We start from the raw sequence: 18,897 nt of genomic DNA on the forward strand, positions 1-18,897 counted from the left end.
CCCTTTAAAATGGCGCCTGGTGACGTCACCCAGCATGCCCCTGTCCATAGTGCGGTGTTTGGTCGCCTTTTTCGCCTATTATGGCCCATAGCGTAGCTTGCAAACTAAGCCGGCCAATCGGCGCTTTAAGGCCCGAAAACAAATTAAAACATAACTCTTGGAGTTAAACGGGTTTCGTGTTTTCGAGTTATCTCCCGGTCTCAGATGAACCTCTTGAATAAATTTGAATAAACATAAAAGGCCGGCCCGTAAAGTTTTTCCCTAAAAGAGACATAAACGTATATTCGTATCATTTTAAGACCCGGATCGCGTGTTTTAACGAACGTACACAGGGTGATATCGGCCGCCGTTGCGCCTTAATTAAATGCCCAATGCCGTGTCAAGAAGAGTGGAAGAGGACTTTGTGCCAGTGAAAGCTTGTTAGTGCAGATGTGTTTGTCTGTTCCTTTTTGCGCACAAGTAACGTAAAAAAAATTAATTACTATTCCGCTGGCTGCATTACACATTTGCCGAAGCCGCGGAGGAAATGACACGTGTGAGAAAGGAAAAATTCGCCGTCCGCATGGGCGTATTTCATGTTATTAAGCGTCCAACTTACAACATACTTAGCAAATGGGTTTTCGTTACGTGATACCACTATATGAAGTGTAATCGCGAAATTACAATTATTAGGATAATTGGCAATAAATGGAATTATAGCGATTAAGAAAGGTTGGCTCCGAGGCGTTAAAGAGGAAAATGAGGATGTTTCGAAAAATTGAGTTTAAATCACCAGTTGCGACCGAGAGGGCACTTACGTGGAAGAGTCGCGTTTAATGGGACACCCGATTACAAATTACATGCCCAATGAGGGGATTAATATTTCTCGATTTGGTCGGAATTTATTTACATCGCCATTTAAACCGGAAACCCTTATTCACAGACGCCCCCGGAGGAGCCAGTGACGCCCTAATGAAACCTCTCGAAAGCCTTCTCTGGGACTGTTAATTACACGTATACGGCCAGTGATTTATTTGAGTTTTAAGAAGGCGTAGATCATAAAAACTAGAACTAATCCAATGGAGATGCAATTTGTATTGTTTTTGTAACCAATAATTTGGAAGCGCTCCTCGAAGTGGAAAGCGTGTATGTCGAATTGGAGAATAATAACGTGTACGTTTTTAATGGCCTCCGAAGGCAGGAGCTAATACCGTTTTCTCTTTTTGCTCCAAACGAGAAGTCGGTATTTGTTTTTCGAATTTGCAGCAGAATTACGAAATTAGGAATGCCTGTCAGGTTTTTCCGAGTGTCGACAATGGAGAGTTATTGGAGAGTTTCGGGTAATCCCCGGAGAGGGGTGCCTGTCCCAAAACCAGGACTAACCTGAACTGGTCTCCGCAGGAAGCGGCAACCTACTTATCCGTTGCCGAAGAGGTCCGCCGGGAGGATCGACGTAACGGTGCGTCATTCCAGAGTACAGGGTGTCTCAAATCCTGTGTATAATTGCGCACGGGGAAATTCGATATTTGTGCAGACATAGCGATGCGGCCACGGAGCTCTCGTAACCTCGTCGGCCGATGGTGCAATCGCGCGAAATTTTCATTTCTATGTATGGCGAATTTACAAATCCTCCTACGGCTCAAAACCAAACGAGGACCGACAGTGCCCCGCTGCAGTTTCGGAAACTCCTGCCTTGGGAAGCTGCACAATTCGAGACGTTCTGCATAGGCACGCACTCAAGCCAATCTTCCGCACTCAACCAGCGGGGAATTTAAAGTGACTCAATTAGCCAGGGACCTTAATCACCACCAGCAATACGAGAGTAATCTTCGTACCAACCTTATCACATTCCTCGCGGTCTCCTGGCCTCTACAAGCGTCGGCTTCACTCGCCATCAACTTCTTCACATAATTCTCCCCGCACCTTATTATTTAAGGCCCACTTTCACCATACAACAATGCACAATCCACCCCGAAGAGCTCGCCAAGGCTGCACCAGCTCGGAACCTCTAGATCTTCACTAAACTGAAAAATACTCGAACTATTTTGCGTAACTTCAGCCGATATACCTTGTCCGACGCCTACCGGATTTTAGACCGCTTTGCACCTTTTGTTTTTCGTTCGTGGCCCGAAACTGACGCGACGCGAACGAAGAACGGCCGCCGTTGCTTCAACCGTCGAAGAAGGCCGCGAAGACCACGAAGAAAAAAAGAAGCGAAGCGGTGTTTGGTGGAAACAAGTGAATGCCCCGCTGGGTCGCGGCCGGCGCTAGGGCCGATCGGGAAGAATGTTTTGAATATCGCGTCGTCGTTGTAACAACGAAGAAAGAAACGAACGATGAAGAATAAGAGCGGTTGTTTTTTTGGGAATATTGCGCGCACGATTTGGACGAAGCTGGAGTTCAGTGTGAGAAGCAGGCGGCTATTTCGCGACCACCGTTTTGCTCGGGATCGTGACGGTGTGTGTTGGGAGTATTTTTAGCACGCCCCACGGGTTTTTCGCGGTTTTTACCCGGAAAAGTGAGAAAGCGCGTGTCGAATGCCTTTTGTTTATTTCGTAACATGTGCTCACGGTCGAACGGTTTTTTAACGAATTTTTGCCGTTCAAATATCACACATTTGAATTTTCGCAAGAAAAATTTCAAACGCGTCCAGCTGTGATTATCTATTTTACGAATTTATCTAAAGGAATAGCGTCATACTAGTGTTCTTTGGTGTTTCGCGCACTTTTGTAGTATAAAATTCCACGGTTGGACAGATTTTATTTATTTTGTCGTACAAAATAGGGTAAAACGTATCAATAAATACAGTTTTAATGTTAAATATTGTTTATTTCCCCTAACTCATGAGGAGGTAGAAATTCAAAATTACAAAACAAATACGAAAACCCCAAATTTGCATAGTACATTTCGCCATCTATAACGAGCTTCTGAAACTGAGCGATATGTTCAGTATAGGTTTCGCTCCTAATTCGATTTTTGGGAAGATACATTTGAGGCAGACGCCGTTAGATGGCAGCAAATGCTCTTTCACGACTAGTTTGTCCCAAAAATGTGTTAGTGTCCATTTATTCATTTCAGGCAACAATAGTGGTTTATTGAATATTTAGCCAAATTGTTACTCCACATTTATATAAATATAAAGTAAACCAGCGATGTTACATTGTAAAAGACTCACAGATATGCTCATGCAAGTACAACTGCTCAGCATAGATAAGTCACCATGTCTTCAGGTTTGAGGCAACGAATTGCAGACTACAATTTACTTTCGGACTCTCTACAAGTGATTTATAGCACATTATAAACTTATCAACAAAATTTAAACCTTAAATGATTCTAATAAAACAAAGTTCATTCTTAACATTTAACTGGCTGGAGCCTTTTTTGGCTTCAAGTACAAGTAGAACCCCAGGACTGCCAGGGAAGCATACGTGGCCATTGCTACCTAATTCGAGAAAAATGTTCATTTTACTCGACTTTAAAATCACTTGAGAATTGAAAAAGAAAGAAATAAGAAAATTGGTTATGCAATACAAGAACTTACATTGGCCCGTCCTCTAAGGGTAATACTGTTAAAATGTTTGGAAATTCCGGTCAATTTCGCTGCTTCTGGTGGGTCTTCGTGTCCTCCTGACATATTGTATCTAAAATGTTAGACTATGTTAAATAAATCGGTGCAAATTTCGAGCTTTTAATTAAAATTACCAACTCGGAAACTGCAAATTTGAACCAAGCAAATATTCAATTGAACTATTTTTTAGAATTGTCATTGTCACTTACGATAGCTATAGTTGACAGTTAAGAACATTTTTTGTCTCACCGAGAAATAAGTTACGAAATCGGAAACAAGGCAATGTTGCAGTTGTAGCATCGGTCGCCATTTTATCGCGTAAATCTTCACAGGAAGCTTTCGGCTTAATTCTGTTTTTGCAGAGTTGGAATTGATTCAGTTCACACAACTTGTGGTGTAAGAAGTTTGGTTTGGAAACAGAGTTTAGCTCCAATACATTGGTCTAATTATTTAAAAATAACAGTTTGTTTATTAATTCGCTCAGTTTTTTCGTTACAACTGAAGTGTCTTTCGGATTAGATTACAAGTTGATCGTAAGCGACGTTGCTATATTTCTGGTTTCACGTCTAGAACCTATCATATGTCATTTGTCGCTCTGCCACGTAGTGTAACTGTGACTTCACTCAATTTATCGTTGATCTCCGTTTTATCTTTCACGTTTTGGTCGTCGAGGAGTTCGTATCTTTTGCAACTTCATTCCCTAGTTTTTAGAAAAATGACCGAAACTTTGCAACTTAAAGGCACTCTTTTAGGGCACAATGGGTGGGTAACCCAAATTGCCACCAACCCCAAGTACCCGGACATGATTTTGTCTTCATCCAGAGGTAATTAGTTTTAAGTTTTTTTGGAGGTTACTGGTTAGACGCCCCCTCATTGAATCCGCGATCATCTTTGAAATTGCATTCTTCCTGGCCTTAAATTAGGTTTATTTAGGTAGCTAAATTATTCGTTCATCCTCTAAGGACCATATTTCTTTTTTTACAGACAAAACCTTAATCGTATGGAAGCTAACTCGTGACGACACCCAGTATGGAGTACCCCAAAAGCGTCTCCATGGACATTCGCATTTCATCTCCGACGTGGTTCTTTCTAGCGATGGTAATTATGCCCTCTCCGGCTCTTGGGACAAGACCCTTCGTCTGTGGGATTTGGCTGCTGGAAAAACCACCAGGAGATTTGAAGACCATACCAAGGTTTGATCCATTATTGACTGTTTATTCAAGTGATAATTGAGGGAGCTCCTATTAAGTAAAACTTGGCACTGTTTTTTCTGATTCTGCCTTACTTAACGGGAGTTTAACCCTTCAATGGAAGAAAATATTAATAACCCATTTAACCACAGCTAGAAGATTTTTTGTTTTTAATTGTATTGGGTCTACTACTGCGTCAGAAGAATCCTTTGGGATGAGACTTATTGAAACGTAAGTACTGACCAAGAAGAAAAAGCTGCAGAATTTTTATTTCATTAGTGCCTTCCTTTAAAAGCACCAGTTTGATGTTTAAAAGTCATACTGGTTGTTGCAGGGAAGGAGAGCAAATCAATTTCTGGGTGCGGAGAAAACTTCAAACATGGTTTTCATCCTCAATCTGAAATCAAACATTTTTTTATAGCTTTGTTTGACAGTTGATTTGAACTTTAATTTCTTTCTTTAGGATGTTCTGAGTGTAGCATTCTCTGTGGACAACCGTCAAATCGTTTCCGGATCTAGGGACAAGACCATTAAACTATGGAATACCTTAGCTGAGTGCAAATATACCATTCAGGAAGAAGGGCATTCTGATTGGGTAAATAAGCATTTTTCTAAGATTTTTTAGATTGTGTAAAAAAATTCTTCCTAGATGGACAAATTTTACTAAATTATTGAGATATTTGTTTGTAAGAAAGTAAATTAAATTTTGAGTCGTGGTAGGAACTTGAGGAGCCAGAATATGTGAATTTACCAGAATGATTCAATACAGCCAAGACAATTTAGTTTTAGTCACTCTTAAACTTAAATCAGTGCTCAACTCTACCAAAATACAAAAAAAAAATTTCTCAATGCTCATAAAAACATTTTGCTAAATTTTATATTTTGTTAACAAATATGGTTTTTTTTGTCAGGTATCATGCGTCCGTTTCTCACCAAACCATGCCAACCCCATCATCGTGTCTGCTGGTTGGGATCGTATGGTTAAAGTGTGGAATTTAACCAATTGCCGCCTAAAGATTAACCACTCTGGACATGCTGGATATTTGAACACAGTCACCGTGTCTCCTGATGGTTCCTTGTGTGCCTCTGGTGGCAAGGATTGTAAAGCCATGTTGTGGGACTTAAATGATGGCAAACACTTGCACACTTTGGACCACAATGACATCATTACTGCTCTGTGTTTCTCACCAAATAGGTATTTATTGTTCTTTCCTTATATTTCAATAATGTGTTTGTGCAACATGATGAAACAAACTTTAACCCCTTGAGTACCATGAAAGGGTTCATGCGGATATGGGACTGAGAAGATTCACAGGAAATTTCTTATTGTTTTTTGTCAATTTCAGGTATATTAGAAGTTTTTTTTGTTTATTTCAGGTATTGGTTATGCGCAGCCTACGGTCCTTCAATCAAAATCTGGGACTTGGAAAGTAAGGAAATGGTGGAGGAATTAAGACCTGAGGTGGTTTCGCAATCTCAAGGCTCAAAGGCAGAGCCCCCGCAGTGTCTGTCGCTCGCCTGGTCCACCGATGGTCAAACTTTGTTTGCCGGTTACTCTGATAACATTATCAGGGTGTGGCAAGTCAGTGTGCCCCACTAAATTTTACTTTTTGACCTTTGTGATAACTACAATACTTTTTTTAATAAAAAAAAAGTTGATAAGTTGTTTGTTGAGTCTGAATTTAGTTGTAAGGTAAAAAAATTTGTCGATTAAAATAAGTTTTTAGTTAATAAATTTTAAGTTTTTAATATTATATTTCAGAGTTTCTTATTTATTTAAAAGCCTTTGAGCATCAATTGCAGTTTCTAATAAATAATCTCGTGTAAAAATAGTACAAACTAGTTATGGCAGTTTTTGCTGAAAATTTAATTTTTCGTATCAGAAATGTGAAGATTTAGGTTCTAGATGGACTAATCTTAGTCCATCGTATTTAATAAAAAATAATGATTGAAAAACACAATTTCTCAAAAACTAAGTCCATTTATTTTCTTCCAAATCATAAAATCCGTATCAAATACAAACTAAATTGGTAGTAAATATTAACACCAAAGTGATATAAAATAATGTTAAGAAAATTATTGAAACAACAAAGATGTCCTCAAATCGCAGATGAAGCTGAAGAATTGGTGGCCGCTTGAATAATTGTCGCAATGAGATCGGGATTCTCCTCCTGTGGCCCCACCCACCACATACACAGAGCGTTCTCGTAAACTGGCACGCTTCTAGTGTGATGCAAAGGATCGATCGAGTGATGCTGTCCGCTCGCGGTCGCCAAAATCGGTTTATAGGGATGCAGACTGACTCCGTTGCAGCTGTCATTGTGCAGATTCATCTGAAAAACCGCCGATAATAAGCATTTGCCTTTGCAAGAAACGAGGGGCATTTACCAATAGTTGAACTATAGTCATCGAGTCCTATATAGGTTTAATTTTTAAGTGATTTTATGATGAAATAAATAAATTAATAGTCCTCGATTTAAGAACTCCTGGACGACGATCAACTGTATTACGGCCTGTAAATATGTCTAATGTACACACGTTATTTGAAGGGAAAATCGCGTTTTATGTTTAAATCCCTGCTCCCAACCGACCTCTGCGAGTGATGCTTTAAATTGTTGTTTGCAGTAACTCGGGCAATTTAAAACATGTATTTAATTAAAGTTCCGATATTGCATAAGCTTACCTGCAAATGCACCTCTGGATAGTGCTGCTCATGAACGTTCCACACCTGAACCTTACCATCACTACCACCCGAAACCAACCATTTATTATCGGCCGATAAATCGATGCTAATTTTCTGGTTGGTATTACATTCCCTGTTCAATACAAACATTGGTCTACCAGGGACCTAAAAACAACTTTGTTATATTCCATATCCCTGATTCTATTAAAAAAACGTCTTACACGTAAATCCCAACAAATTAATTCTTTGTCTTTCCGAGCTCCGCTATACAGCCGAAAACCATCTGAAGAGAAGGCAAGGGTGGTTATTCCTCCCTTATGACCCTGTAGTTTGCATAAATTCCGGAAACTTCCATCGCTTTGAGACACTAATTCCACAGTATTTTTCACATTACCTAAAAAACTTTGATAACAAAAGTCTAATTAGCCCTTTTACAAAACCTACCAATGGCCACAACCCCTGGTTGAGCTTGACTAGCCACAATGCAGGATACTTGGTGTGATATAGGATATTCCACATATTCCCTTCCAGGGCGCCCAGTAGCGAAAATCTTAACATTTTTCTTGTAACCACAGAAAACATGTTGACCATCGGCAGAAAAGGACACAGACATTGCTGATTCTAATTCGTCTACTGCATTGTAGCCTCTGTATGAGCATCTTAAATCTCCAGTAAAGGCATCCCATAGATGGATTGGTCCCTCATGACCACTTGAAAGCCAACTAAAACAAAACGTCAAAATCTATTAATTCAAGAAGTCACATTAAAAGTCTAAAGGGAAAGGCTGCTAAAGAAGTTTGGTGTACAGACATTGAGAAGTAGAACAAATTTGAGGAAAGTTGGGTGACTAACAAGAGGCTACAACTGTTACTTACCAACATGTAGCTGGATTGGCACTATTCATCCCTGGATACCAATTATAATCATAAATCAGTCCCGCTTCTGGAACAGACACTGCAGGATTCAGAGGAACAATATGGCGAGTCTGTTGAACTTTTTCACACGAATATAAATCACTGGGCATCTCGAACACATTCATGCCACCACCCCTTATAACTGTAAGCAGACAAGTCCCATCTGGAGACCACTGGCAGCCCTTCAGGTAATGCTGATCAGCATAGTTTGGCCATTGAGCCCTGGCCAGCTCCAGGGCAGTGTTTTCAAAATTGTAGCTGGCATACTGCATTGGGGCTGCCTCCATGTATGTTTCAGGGTATGCTTCGCCCTGAACATCAGTATAAGCATTGGCATATGCTTCAGGGGGATACAGTTCAGTCTCCATGCTATAGGTTTGAAGTGAGTACGATGGTTACACCTTAAAGGGGAGATGTGTCAGTTTATTGAACAAACTGAGAATGGTGATTGGTTCTATTAATGCAATCTATCAATGCATACGGCAAGCTCTGTTGTGACTGTGGGCTTCAAAGTGGACTAAAATCTGATATAACGCGCAGTCTTCAGTTCCAGGGGAATATGAAAGATGTAATTTTGTTAATTATTAATAAACGGAACTGCGAAAAGTGCCAAATTAATTTGTTTTTATTTAATTGGCTTTTTTCTATCAACTAAATTCAAAATGGTGGACAGTGGAATAAATGACCAATGATTGACAATGACAAACAAGTCATAGCTTATCATGACGTTTGAACCCAATAATCTGAATCTTTTTTGTTAGAAATATCTCTATCTTTTTCCGACCGCAACTAACAAAAAGGATTGCATGATTTTTTTCCAATTAAGCAATTTCCATTACGCAATTTGCATTTGTCAACCTTTTGACAATCAGCTGTTTACAGTTTATTTGCAATTTTAATTTTATCCATTTAGTTTTCCCCTTGTATCTTACTTCAAGTCGTTATCAAGAGTTAAAAGACTCCTTGTTTCCACTTATACAGACTTTATGCCTAATTTGAAATAAAGTATTATGAAAATCAACGAAAAGAATTTGTGTGCTTATGCGGTTTCTGCCACCCCCGTAGACAAAGAGGGATATTTGAACAAACGCGGTGAAGTTAACAAAAATTTTCAAAGACGCTATTTCGTTCTCAAGGGGAACCTGCTCTTTTATTTCGATAAAAAAGGCGATAAGGAGCCCTTAGGGGTTGTAATTCTTGAAGGATGCACCATAGGTAAAATCTCTTGATCAGCAGCAGTGAGTCATCCTACTGGGTCATTACTGTTTATCTCTTACCAGAATTAGCTGAAGATGAAGAGCAATTTTGCTTCAAAATCCTATTCCATGGAACTAACAATAGGACTTATACTTTGGGGGCTGAATCTCAAGAAGCTATGGAACAGTGGATGAAAGCTTTGGCTTGCTCTAGTTATGATTACATGAAACTTATGGTAGCTGAACTACAGAGACAGCTAGATGATATTGAAGGTAAATACAAAAACTAGTTCAGGTATGCGTTTTTAAAATATCTATTAGATGTCACTTTTTAAATACACAAAAATTATCATTTTATCTTATCAGTCAATTTATGTAACTAAACAGAGACTCAGTGTAAGACAAGCTCCACATTATGGAGCACTCAATAGAGAGTTATGAGAGTGGTAAAAGTGTGTTTTATATTACTTTAGAAACTCCCATAGCAGTGCCTACTAATCAAGAGCAAGTTCCTCCAGTGGCCCCGCCAAGAACAAGACATAATCCTTTTAATAAACAGGAAATTAGTTCCCAATCTAACAGGCCTTATACTATGAGAAATTCGAATATCAGTAAGTGTCTGTTTTTCAGGACAATTTTTTCTCTTTTTCAAGGTTTTTAAACTTCAACTTTCATGATTAGGCAAATCAGAGGAAGCAATGAAACACTTTGATTCAACATCTTCCCAACTGCAGAAAAATATCATAATCACTTTTCGAGAGCTGCACAACTCCTTTGGAAGGCCAATTTTGCAGGATTTCAATATCTGGAAACGACAGCAACGAGATAAGGTTGATACTGTAGTGGGCAATCTCATAAACCTTTAGAAAAGCTTGTAAAATTATAAACTGAGTTTAATAACAGAGGATTAATGATAAGCTTTGAAATGCTTATTGGACATCAATTGTTCCAGTTTGAATCAAGAATGTAAGATTTGTGAGCTGATACAGATTTTTATTGTAAATAAACAGTAAGGCTTGTAGACTGTGTAACGTTTACTATTAGCGCAGTTAAATGTATTATTTATTTGAATTTGATTTAACTGATTGTAGTAACGGCAGTAAAATGAAGAGTATTCTTTAAATAAAGCCAGTTTCACACACAGTTAGATTAATCATAAGAAAGCCTAGAACTGTCCTTACACCGCGATAATATCTATTGCGTCTCAATATCTAGTACAGTTTCTAAAGTAATCAAGATGGGCCAGTAGATGTTGGACCGATGGAATAACACTATAATAAATAATGACATTATTCTCAGTTAAAACTAACTGAGAAGTTTTTTCGCCATCCTCTCTGTGCGTACTGTGCCTACAACTCATGTCTTCCAAACTCTTTACCAGAACTAAGTCAAACTAGTGGGCCTTTTTGGAATCCAAAAAGTGATTCAGAGTGATAAGTTTTAAAGTTTCGTTGCTTGAAGTCTTGTACGAATCAATCGGTTCGTTTTATTGAACCAATGTCCCCATAATCTGTTTGACCAGGGAAAAGGTCTGTATAAAGAAAAGTAATCAGTCCCATTTAAAGGACTGGAAATAATAAAAAGGTGATAAATTGTATTTGGTCGAAGGGTTGTTTCAATCAAACTACAGAAGTTTTATACTCTTAGAGCGGTTTATTAATAATAATACCTAATTAATATGTATATAATTATTTATAAAGTTATTAACATTTCGTGTGTATTTCACTAATTATTCAACTAATGTCAATAAAATATGTACAATTTATTTAACTAGATTATACCCCAATTCCCTAAAATTGACATATTATTCTTACAACAATTACTAGTATTTACAAAAATTGAGTTCCTAACGTCTCCGGGAACTTGTATAGTACACAACAGTCCTAAACCCGTCTACGTCGTCAAATTAATTACAAAAAGATAAATAATATAGGCAAAGGCGATGTGATTACGTAAGAAATAAATCTCTTCGAGATATATCCGCAAAATACTGTCTAATAAAGTCGTTTAAACACTGTAAATAATTAAAAAAAAAACACGAAATCACAGCAATTTTGATACGTGAAATTGCGAAGGATTATTAAAAATACACAACAAATTATGGAGAATGAGGCACGCCATCGCAATAAACTAAAAAAAGTGTAAACTTTAGAATATCTTCCTTTGATTATTCGGTTAAAAGTAGCTGTGTGTAAATCCATGGGTGATTACACAGAAATCCCCAATAAAATTACAATAAAAATTACATATTAGGCATATTCGAAAAAACGATGCATTTCCCCCTGAAAAAGGTTGAAACTACACCAAAAAAAAAGGCAATTACAGACAACACTCTTGGCTGCACTGCAGATCCTCCGAGGCAGCCCTCGGGAGGATGCGTTCAAATTTGGCCCCAGTCTCTTCTTATTATTTTATTTGTAAAATTACAACCGCACAGAATGCTTATTACTATAGTAATAATTAACGAAACTTTTTTGTTACATTTAGCTTCAACTATAATAGAACATTAACTGTTTGTTTCTCCTTCAAAACAAAAAAAAACCGCAAGCTTCAGAGCTAAGTGTTGCCAATTGGGTTTATTTATGAAACTACAGTTTTCATGAGAATGGAGGAAAATGCTCTTTTGAAATGGCATATTGTGGGTCCAGTTGGATGTCGGTACGAATGATTAAAATATATGTGATTTCATCACTCATTATACCATGCAATTACATTCACCAGATGTCAAGAAAATTAAGAATATTTCTGTGTACTTGCGACTATGGGATGTCGCTGTCAGACTGTGTCAGCCAGGTCGTGACTGACACAAACTAAGAAAACTAAAATAATTTTCTCTTACAGTTGGGCGAAATTTTACACATTTCGCCCAACTGTAAAAATCAGAAGAAGCTTTGTAGCTAATAAATGTAGTAAACCGTCCGGACATGTTTAAAAAACACTGCGTAATTGACGTTAAAAATTTGAACTCGAAATTAGCAATGCGTTCGCTCGACAATTTTACGGAAACACTGCGACGACCAAGGTCGTATCCGGAATATTTTGAGAGCAGCTCGAAAGTCAAAAGAAAAAGACATTATTTTCTTAATTCTATTTTTGGCCAATTTACCTCAGAGCAATGAGGTACCTACGTCACGGAATTTTTTACATAATAAATCGAGGAAATTCCTCAATACCATGATAATTTCAGTCGCCCACCTCAGAGAACTGAGGCATCTACGTAACTGAATTTCCATATAACCGTAAAAAACTTTCTCTACGATATGGAAACTTTTTGTAAGCGGTGGAAAAAAAATAGGGCTTGAAAATAACTGTAAATATCAATAGAACAGTCGGCCCTCCGTTTAAAAGGCAACGTGACAGAGCCGCTGATTCACCAAGTACAGTTTTACCAAAAAATTTACGAGGGAGATTTTTGGTTGCCAGGAAACAATTGACAATCGCCACGTTGCCGTTCGTTTTTGGCAAAAAAAAATTGAGAGATCTGAATGTGACTCACCTGAGCGAATGAGGAATTTTCTTCTGATTTTCAAATATCTCTTCCCTCGTACGTTCAACGTTTATAATTAAATCACCAGTCATAGTTGCCGTATGCAGGAAGACATTTGAAGAGGAACACTTGGGATCAGGCAGGACTTGGATCTTGGGAAATCGAAAAAAAGGATTGAATTTAAAGTAAATTCTACAGGGAACAAAACAGTTTTTTAAGACTTTTCAATACTTTAGTTTATTCCTTAGAATAACTTCATTTTAAAGAGGGAAATCACCCATCAAAACATTAAAATCAAAAGAGATTTTGCAATTTTAAATGTCTTTTCCTTAAAGTCAGATATTTTGAATTTTAAATCTATTTTTTGAAGAAATTCTAGGGCAACAATATGTCCTCAGGAACACTAGTTCTCATACAATTTAGTCAATCGTACCAACTCCGAACGTAACACTTTACGCTTACACATTACAAATAATCATTTTGTAAAATTTTTAGGACACTGGAGTATTGCGTCCGTGACAGTACGACCAATAAATTTGATTATATTGCTGGTTTCGTTTATTCCTTATCGTTTGCATCGGCCATACCGTTCACGTCTCGCTTTTCTGTTTTAGCATCAGTCTAGTTCACGCACAATGGCCCCAATTTTGTACAGTGTGGAATTTAAGCTGGCCGGATTGCGTAAACATTCAAACAACAACAAAAACAACCTAACGCTCGATGAGATAGCGGTTATATCACTCACTAACCTATTTTGTTAGTCCTCATTGTAAAACGCTGTGTCTACTTGGCAGTTTAAAAATATATATTATCCTTCTAGTAGTTTTCATATTCGGCGATTTAAAATCGTTAAAATCTTTTGTACAACATCAAAATTATATCGTAATATCACAATGTTCCTTTGTACAAATTAATAAACACGCTAAGGACAAGAAGATAAAATAGTATGTACATCCGCTAAGTCAACAACAACTTGAATATCTCGTTTTGTCTACGACCACCATAAATATATGTACACGGAAAAACAAATTTAAAACCTACAAACATTAAAGAAAGAAAAAAACAAGGAAAATAACTTTTAATAAGGTTTGAAAAAGGGAGCGCACACAGCGGTTTACAAGAGGGCCGCTGCGGTATGGTAAAGCTGAACTAGAACCTGCATGTGTACGGGTAGACAGGACAGACGGTCCTTCGTGTTGGAGTCTAGAGCAAGCCACGAAAGGGCGTTGTAACCCTCCAGAACGTATCTAAATGAGAGAAAATCAAAATTAGGTACACAATAATTAAAAAAATAATATTAACCAACCTTAACACGTCGGTGGTGAATTGAGAGTCAAGCGGGTGGTTGCTGACTTGTGCCGACTGCTGAAATAAATCGTCGCTGCTCTGCTGTATGTTGGGGCTGTGCAAATGAAGGGCGTTTTTCAGGAAAGCGGGGCAAACGCCCTCTAAGTGAGGGCAGGACGTCCAGAACCACCGAGGCATTCTTCCAGTAGGAGCTGTCGATACTAGGTACCCCAATGCTAAGGGTTGTTGTAACACTACTCCCACCTAATAAATCATTGGATTCGTGTCAGAAAAATACTTTAAACATCTGACCAGTGGCCCTTTATGGTATTGTTTTTTAACCAATGAAGTTGCAAATTTTTAAAGGTCTATTAAATTGTTAAATATTGTCGCAAGCAGTGAACTAATTGACGTATTAAAAAAATGCTACTGACTCAATTACGAAGTCTCAATCAAGCGTAAAAAAATAACTTACTTCCTCGCTGGGTTCTTGATTTTTCGGTACGCTACTGGGCGGACCCAGATTACCATCCATTCCGCAAGGAAGCGTCGTCGGGCTGCTGGCGCCCGCATCTTCCCGCGTCGGCGACTGATAACCAATCTGGTCCCAGTTCAAAATGTCTTCGATATCATTATCGACCATGCCTTCAGTTATGTCTTCATCGGCGAAGCCCTTGAAGAACTCGTCGTCGGCTAAGTCGCCAGAAATCTGTTGTTCCTAACAGAGATATTCAATTTAAACTTCAATCAGACCAATTCTGTAGTAGTATGACTATAGTATAAACTTTAAGTTTTTCTATAGTTCCTAAATGTGACTTACGTGAAAAGTCGTTTGTGACGATTGAGTGGTAGCACTGGTAGGAAATACTAGAATATGGGTGCACGAAATGTCCTGCGGTGTGGACAGTTGAGAGTTAACGCTGGCTTGGCTAAATCGTTCATCGGGGGTGAATTGGTCGGGCATCAACCGCAATGCCGAATCGGGCTCGAGACTGACCAAGCACGCAGACAGTATACAGGGCACAGCGCTGGGGTACAGCATGGAACACTGATTGCATAGTTCTTTCAGGTGCCGAGATGCTTTCAGAAGGTTCTTTTTGCTCAGTAACCAACTCCAACCTTTCAATTCACCGTGTCCTGTAAGTACCAGAAAACATATTCTCATTAAAATACCGATCAGACATGTTACAAAGATAAATCTGCTGTAGTCAAACTAAAGGTTATGTCGGAATAAGTTCATGGGAAAACTAATTCAAAGAGACGCAAAGTTGGTCTTGATTTTATGAACGTTCTAAATCCTTTTTATATACCAATGATTGTGGAGGTGAGGACCAGGACGAAACATCACCCTTAACGTACATTGGAGATTGTTTTGCCATACTTAAACTGTGTAAAATATACGGTATCTTCAATTAGTCTGAACTTTAAGTAATGAAAATTTGTGTGACTAAGAAAATTAAGCTTAAACTCTTGACCTCAATTTCCCAGTTCTTCCAACTCCATCAATAAAAACAAATCTTCACCATATTATCAATATAATTATAAAATTTAAATATTATTTGTATCAAATATTTTCAAGGACCCTCAATTTCCACACAATGTAATACAATCACTTACCGATCCTTCCGAGTCTGCCGACCACCAACCTCCAGGGCCTCACACTCTGCGACATAACGCCCAAAATGAACGTCATCAGCTTCTCTAGCCCGATCCTGCGCGCCGATGCCCTTTTTCGCCTGCTTCTGTTCGGTATATCTATGTTGATGGTGACTGTCTCGAAAATCTCGCCCCTTTCGTCCGTACCCACAGCCAGCAACCAACTTTGGTCCTCGGACAGGCAGTAGGAGATATACAATACGGAAGATTGGTCCTGGGAACCTTTGCCGAAGGCCTCGGCACCCTCCACGCGTTCACGCATAGGAGCCAACACGTAGGGAGGGGTGAAAAGTTTGTAGGGAGCTTTGTTCTTTTCCTGGTGGATTCAAATTTAAAAATTCAATTTATTGTTAAAAGAAGAGGAAACTACTTACGTCTTTGTTCTTCAAAAACAAGTCGGCGGTGGCTGCGGTGCCGAATCCTGTGAGCGATTTGACGTTATTCGAATGGATTAGCTGTCTGCGGCACTGCGAAAAGATGTTAAGCGCCAGTGCCCTCATGTGGTCACTGTGTCTCATCCTTTCTCTGGCTTTGTTCAATTCGACTATGCTTTCTAATGAAATTATCTGCAAAACGTAAGAAATTAAGACAAATGGAGAAAACTATTCTCAAAATATGTATAAAGATGTATTCAAATCGACTCTAGTTATGGACACTTCCAAGTATTGGATTCCAAAATTCCATGGGTCAAGCCGAATACATCCTGAACGGGTTAATAGTTATTATCGCCTTACCTGTACACTAATATTACTCCTAATGTTTTCAGGTACGGCGGCCAGGACGCTTTGGAAGCACTTCAACAAGGCGAGCACGGCCAAACGTTGCATATCTGGCTCATTCGAGTTCAAACTGAATGGCTCCACCAAATAAACAACGACAGAGGGAGCTTCGCGGTCATCATCGTCATGAGATGACTCGATGCTGCTGTTTGAGAAGTTAGGATTATCTTTCAGGCCGTCGCCATCTGAAACAAAAAAAATTATTAATGTTTTAGTAGCATTTGCGCTCTTTGCCTTAAAAGATAAAAACGTAAAATATCCTATATGAAAATACGTTGAAGTGAGACAAATTTAACGCACCTTGATCGCTCTTAGGTGTCGAGGGTGCTTTATCAGGTGTGGAACTAGACGGTTGAGACCCATTACTAGGATCCGGTGTGCTCGGAGGTGGCATGGGACTGGGCGCCGGCCTTTCCACCGAGTTGTCCGTGGGTGGATCGAGTAGTGTTTTATCCATAGGAACTTGTTGAAGATGAGGTGCCAAGTGGTGCTTGCATACTTGCGCGTAAAGTTTCAGCATATCACTCGCTTCGCCTTCACCGAGTAGGCTAAACCACTCTTCCACCGGTTCGTTGCCAATTTTGTTCTTTGCGGTCTTGCCCACCCTCAAAATGCCGTCCCGCAAGACTTTGGTAATCGGACTGTGACGGCCCAATTTGCAAATTTCATAGGCAGTTGATAATTCCTAAAGAAATACTTGTTAGTTTAAGTTTTAGGTAAAATTTAGTAAAATAAAACCTTAAAGAAGGTCTTGACCCGAGATAAAATGGCGTCGTTGTCAGGGGCGACAACCACGTAAGCCACATCTCGAGAATAGGAGTAGGGCTCCAACATTAAACTTTCCCAATGCTGAATCGCATAGGGGGATAAACACAGCCAATCTTTGTCATGTCCCACTATCACCGAAGGGATCGGTTGGGGTTCGCAACGGTCATCAGTACCTAAAACCAAATATATGGAATATATGTACATACATATATTAAATCGTCAGACCTCTGCCCGCCAATCGATGGAATTGCCGCCACGTCAATGGACCTTTGACGGCGGACGGCGCCTCCCACAGCCTCGTTTGACATTTTTTCTGGATCGCGTCTTGCAAAAGCGGTTGTAACGACTTCATCACTCTCACTATGTCTTGATTGCACTGAGGCCCAGGAGCTCGCAAGAATGGCCATCGATGCACTCCGATGGAGTTATTTAACTTCGATAAGCGGTCTTCAAGCTGGAAAGAAAATTAAATATTAAAACTTCTATCGTTAAAATATACTTTTAAGACGTGTTTCCAGATAATCATAAAAACAAAAAAAAAACATATTCATGGATTACCAGAGTTCTTCCATATTTTATACAACAATAAGTACCTACCTTGCACATCCCCAAGTTTTCCAAAAGGTTCTTGCTTTGCTCCAACGCAATACAGGTCACTTCGTTACTGTCGGAAAATTCAAGAACGTGCACCGGATTTGAATGCGGCCCCGTCTTAACTTGCCGGACGTAACGCGCCGCTCTGCACAGCGCGTTGGCAGTGTTTGGTATGAAAACTAGCTGGTTGCATATCAAATCCAGAACATTATGGGAAATAGAATCAAGTTGGTCACGATCCACGGTGGCATCCGCTTTGATCCAACTCAGGGATGTGAGCAGAGCGAGTAGAGAGGATTTTTTGCGATCTCCTGGATCTTCTGCAATGCCTAAATATGAAGAAGCCATGTGGAGAACCTTATGCAGAAGGAATAGGCACAGAAAAAATTTGCACGAAGTGCGGTAAAACGTCCGATATTTGCCATTGTTTTCCAGCTTTCGGCGGATGTTTTGTCGCACTTCTTTTATGCTTGAACTCGCTAGCACCTATTTACCAGTAATCTCCATTTCGTCCTCATAAAACAGACCACTGCCATAGGCAAGCCGCCTGTTGACGACTGCGGAAAATCCGCAACTGCATCTGATAGGGTCTTCTTCCGAGTGATGTTGGGGCGACATCATGCTCCCGTAGGGGGGAGGTTGGCCCATGCCCGGATAGGGACTAGTAGGTTGAGCGCACGCATGTAGCTTATCACTGTGCGAATTTAGCAAGTAGATACCGGCATCGGCACCTCGGATGTTACCAACAACCTAAGTAGTATAATTCAGCTTTACTCTATGTATTATCTACCTACAT

At 39.4% G+C, this 18,897-nt stretch overlaps 5 protein-coding genes and 1 long non-coding RNA gene across 10 annotated transcripts in view; 2 read left to right on the forward strand and 4 right to left on the reverse strand.

The window, feature by feature from the left end:
- dgo (ankyrin repeat domain containing protein 6 diego) overlaps positions 1-2,531 on the reverse strand; it is a 36,819-nt gene extending 34,288 nt beyond the window's left edge. Inside the window, exons 1-2 of the mRNA XM_066398107.1 lie at positions 2,064-2,531; positions 1,819-2,019 (exon numbers count right to left, since the gene is read on the reverse strand). The gene's annotated coding sequence lies outside the window, so the exon portion shown is untranslated. The remainder of the gene's footprint in view (positions 1-1,818; positions 2,020-2,063) is intronic.
- Positions 2,532-3,237: 706 nt separating this feature from the next.
- On the reverse strand, positions 3,238-3,658 carry LOC136409153 (uncharacterized). Its single transcript, XR_010752156.1, has 2 exons — positions 3,521-3,658; positions 3,238-3,421 (listed from the first exon to the last, which is right to left on the reverse strand). It is a non-coding gene; the product is annotated as an uncharacterized lncRNA (long non-coding RNA).
- Positions 3,659-4,210: 552 nt separating this feature from the next.
- On the forward strand, positions 4,211-6,493 carry Rack1 (Receptor of activated protein kinase C 1). The gene is made up of 5 exons (XM_066390384.1): positions 4,211-4,371; positions 4,532-4,740; positions 5,201-5,332; positions 5,649-5,932; positions 6,115-6,493. Exons 1-5 carry the CDS (start codon positions 4,263-4,265, stop codon positions 6,335-6,337), a joined length of 957 nt encoding a protein of 318 aa, XP_066246481.1. The 5' UTR covers positions 4,211-4,262; the 3' UTR covers positions 6,338-6,493.
- A 205-nt stretch (positions 6,494-6,698) lies between these two features.
- WDR79 (WD repeat domain 79) lies at positions 6,699-8,995 on the reverse strand. Of its 2 annotated transcripts, none has more exons than XM_066390938.1 (6): positions 8,816-8,995; positions 8,296-8,735; positions 7,865-8,142; positions 7,642-7,814; positions 7,421-7,585; positions 6,699-7,070 (listed from the first exon to the last, which is right to left on the reverse strand). In XM_066390938.1, exons 2-6 carry the CDS (start codon positions 8,700-8,702, stop codon positions 6,837-6,839), a joined length of 1,257 nt encoding a protein of 418 aa, XP_066247035.1. In that variant the 5' UTR covers positions 8,703-8,735; positions 8,816-8,995; the 3' UTR covers positions 6,699-6,836. The 2 variants fall into 2 exon arrangements, with proteins under 2 accessions (XP_066247035.1, XP_066247043.1); XM_066390946.1 differs by adding an exon at positions 7,126-7,250 and having other exon boundaries at positions 6,930-7,070; positions 8,296-8,995.
- A 243-nt stretch (positions 8,996-9,238) lies between these two features.
- On the forward strand, positions 9,239-10,567 carry LOC136412924 (sesquipedalian-1-like). The gene is made up of 4 exons (XM_066396185.1): positions 9,239-9,549; positions 9,615-9,803; positions 10,004-10,141; positions 10,212-10,567. Exons 1-4 carry the CDS (start codon positions 9,345-9,347, stop codon positions 10,394-10,396), a joined length of 717 nt encoding a protein of 238 aa, XP_066252282.1. The 5' UTR covers positions 9,239-9,344; the 3' UTR covers positions 10,397-10,567.
- Positions 10,568-11,163: 596 nt separating this feature from the next.
- The window catches only part of skd (mediator complex subunit skuld), a 34,530-nt gene continuing 26,796 nt past the window's right edge, over positions 11,164-18,897 (reverse strand). For all 4 annotated transcript variants that reach the window (XM_066396172.1, XM_066396164.1, XM_066396156.1 and 1 more), the window contains exons 15-26: positions 18,596-18,851; positions 18,105-18,430; positions 17,733-17,961; positions 17,478-17,680; positions 17,040-17,424; positions 16,695-16,924; positions 16,335-16,526; positions 15,922-16,276; positions 15,125-15,441; positions 14,780-15,022; positions 14,324-14,568; positions 11,164-14,264 (exon numbers count right to left, since the gene is read on the reverse strand). In XM_066396172.1, the coding sequence (XP_066252269.1) occupies positions 14,132-14,264; positions 14,324-14,568; positions 14,780-15,022; positions 15,125-15,441; positions 15,922-16,276; positions 16,335-16,526; positions 16,695-16,924; positions 17,040-17,424; positions 17,478-17,680; positions 17,733-17,961; positions 18,105-18,430; positions 18,596-18,851 (3,114 nt within the window). In that variant the 3' untranslated portion in view covers positions 11,164-14,131. The remainder of the gene's footprint in view (positions 14,265-14,323; positions 14,569-14,779; positions 15,023-15,124; positions 15,442-15,921; positions 16,277-16,334; positions 16,527-16,694; positions 16,925-17,039; positions 17,425-17,477; positions 17,681-17,732; positions 17,962-18,104; positions 18,431-18,595; positions 18,852-18,897) is intronic.

The sequence above is a fragment of the Euwallacea similis genome, chromosome 1 (assembly GCF_039881205.1).
Source record: "Euwallacea similis isolate ESF13 chromosome 1, ESF131.1, whole genome shotgun sequence".
NCBI classification, from domain to species: Eukaryota; Metazoa; Arthropoda; class Insecta; order Coleoptera; family Curculionidae; genus Euwallacea; species Euwallacea similis.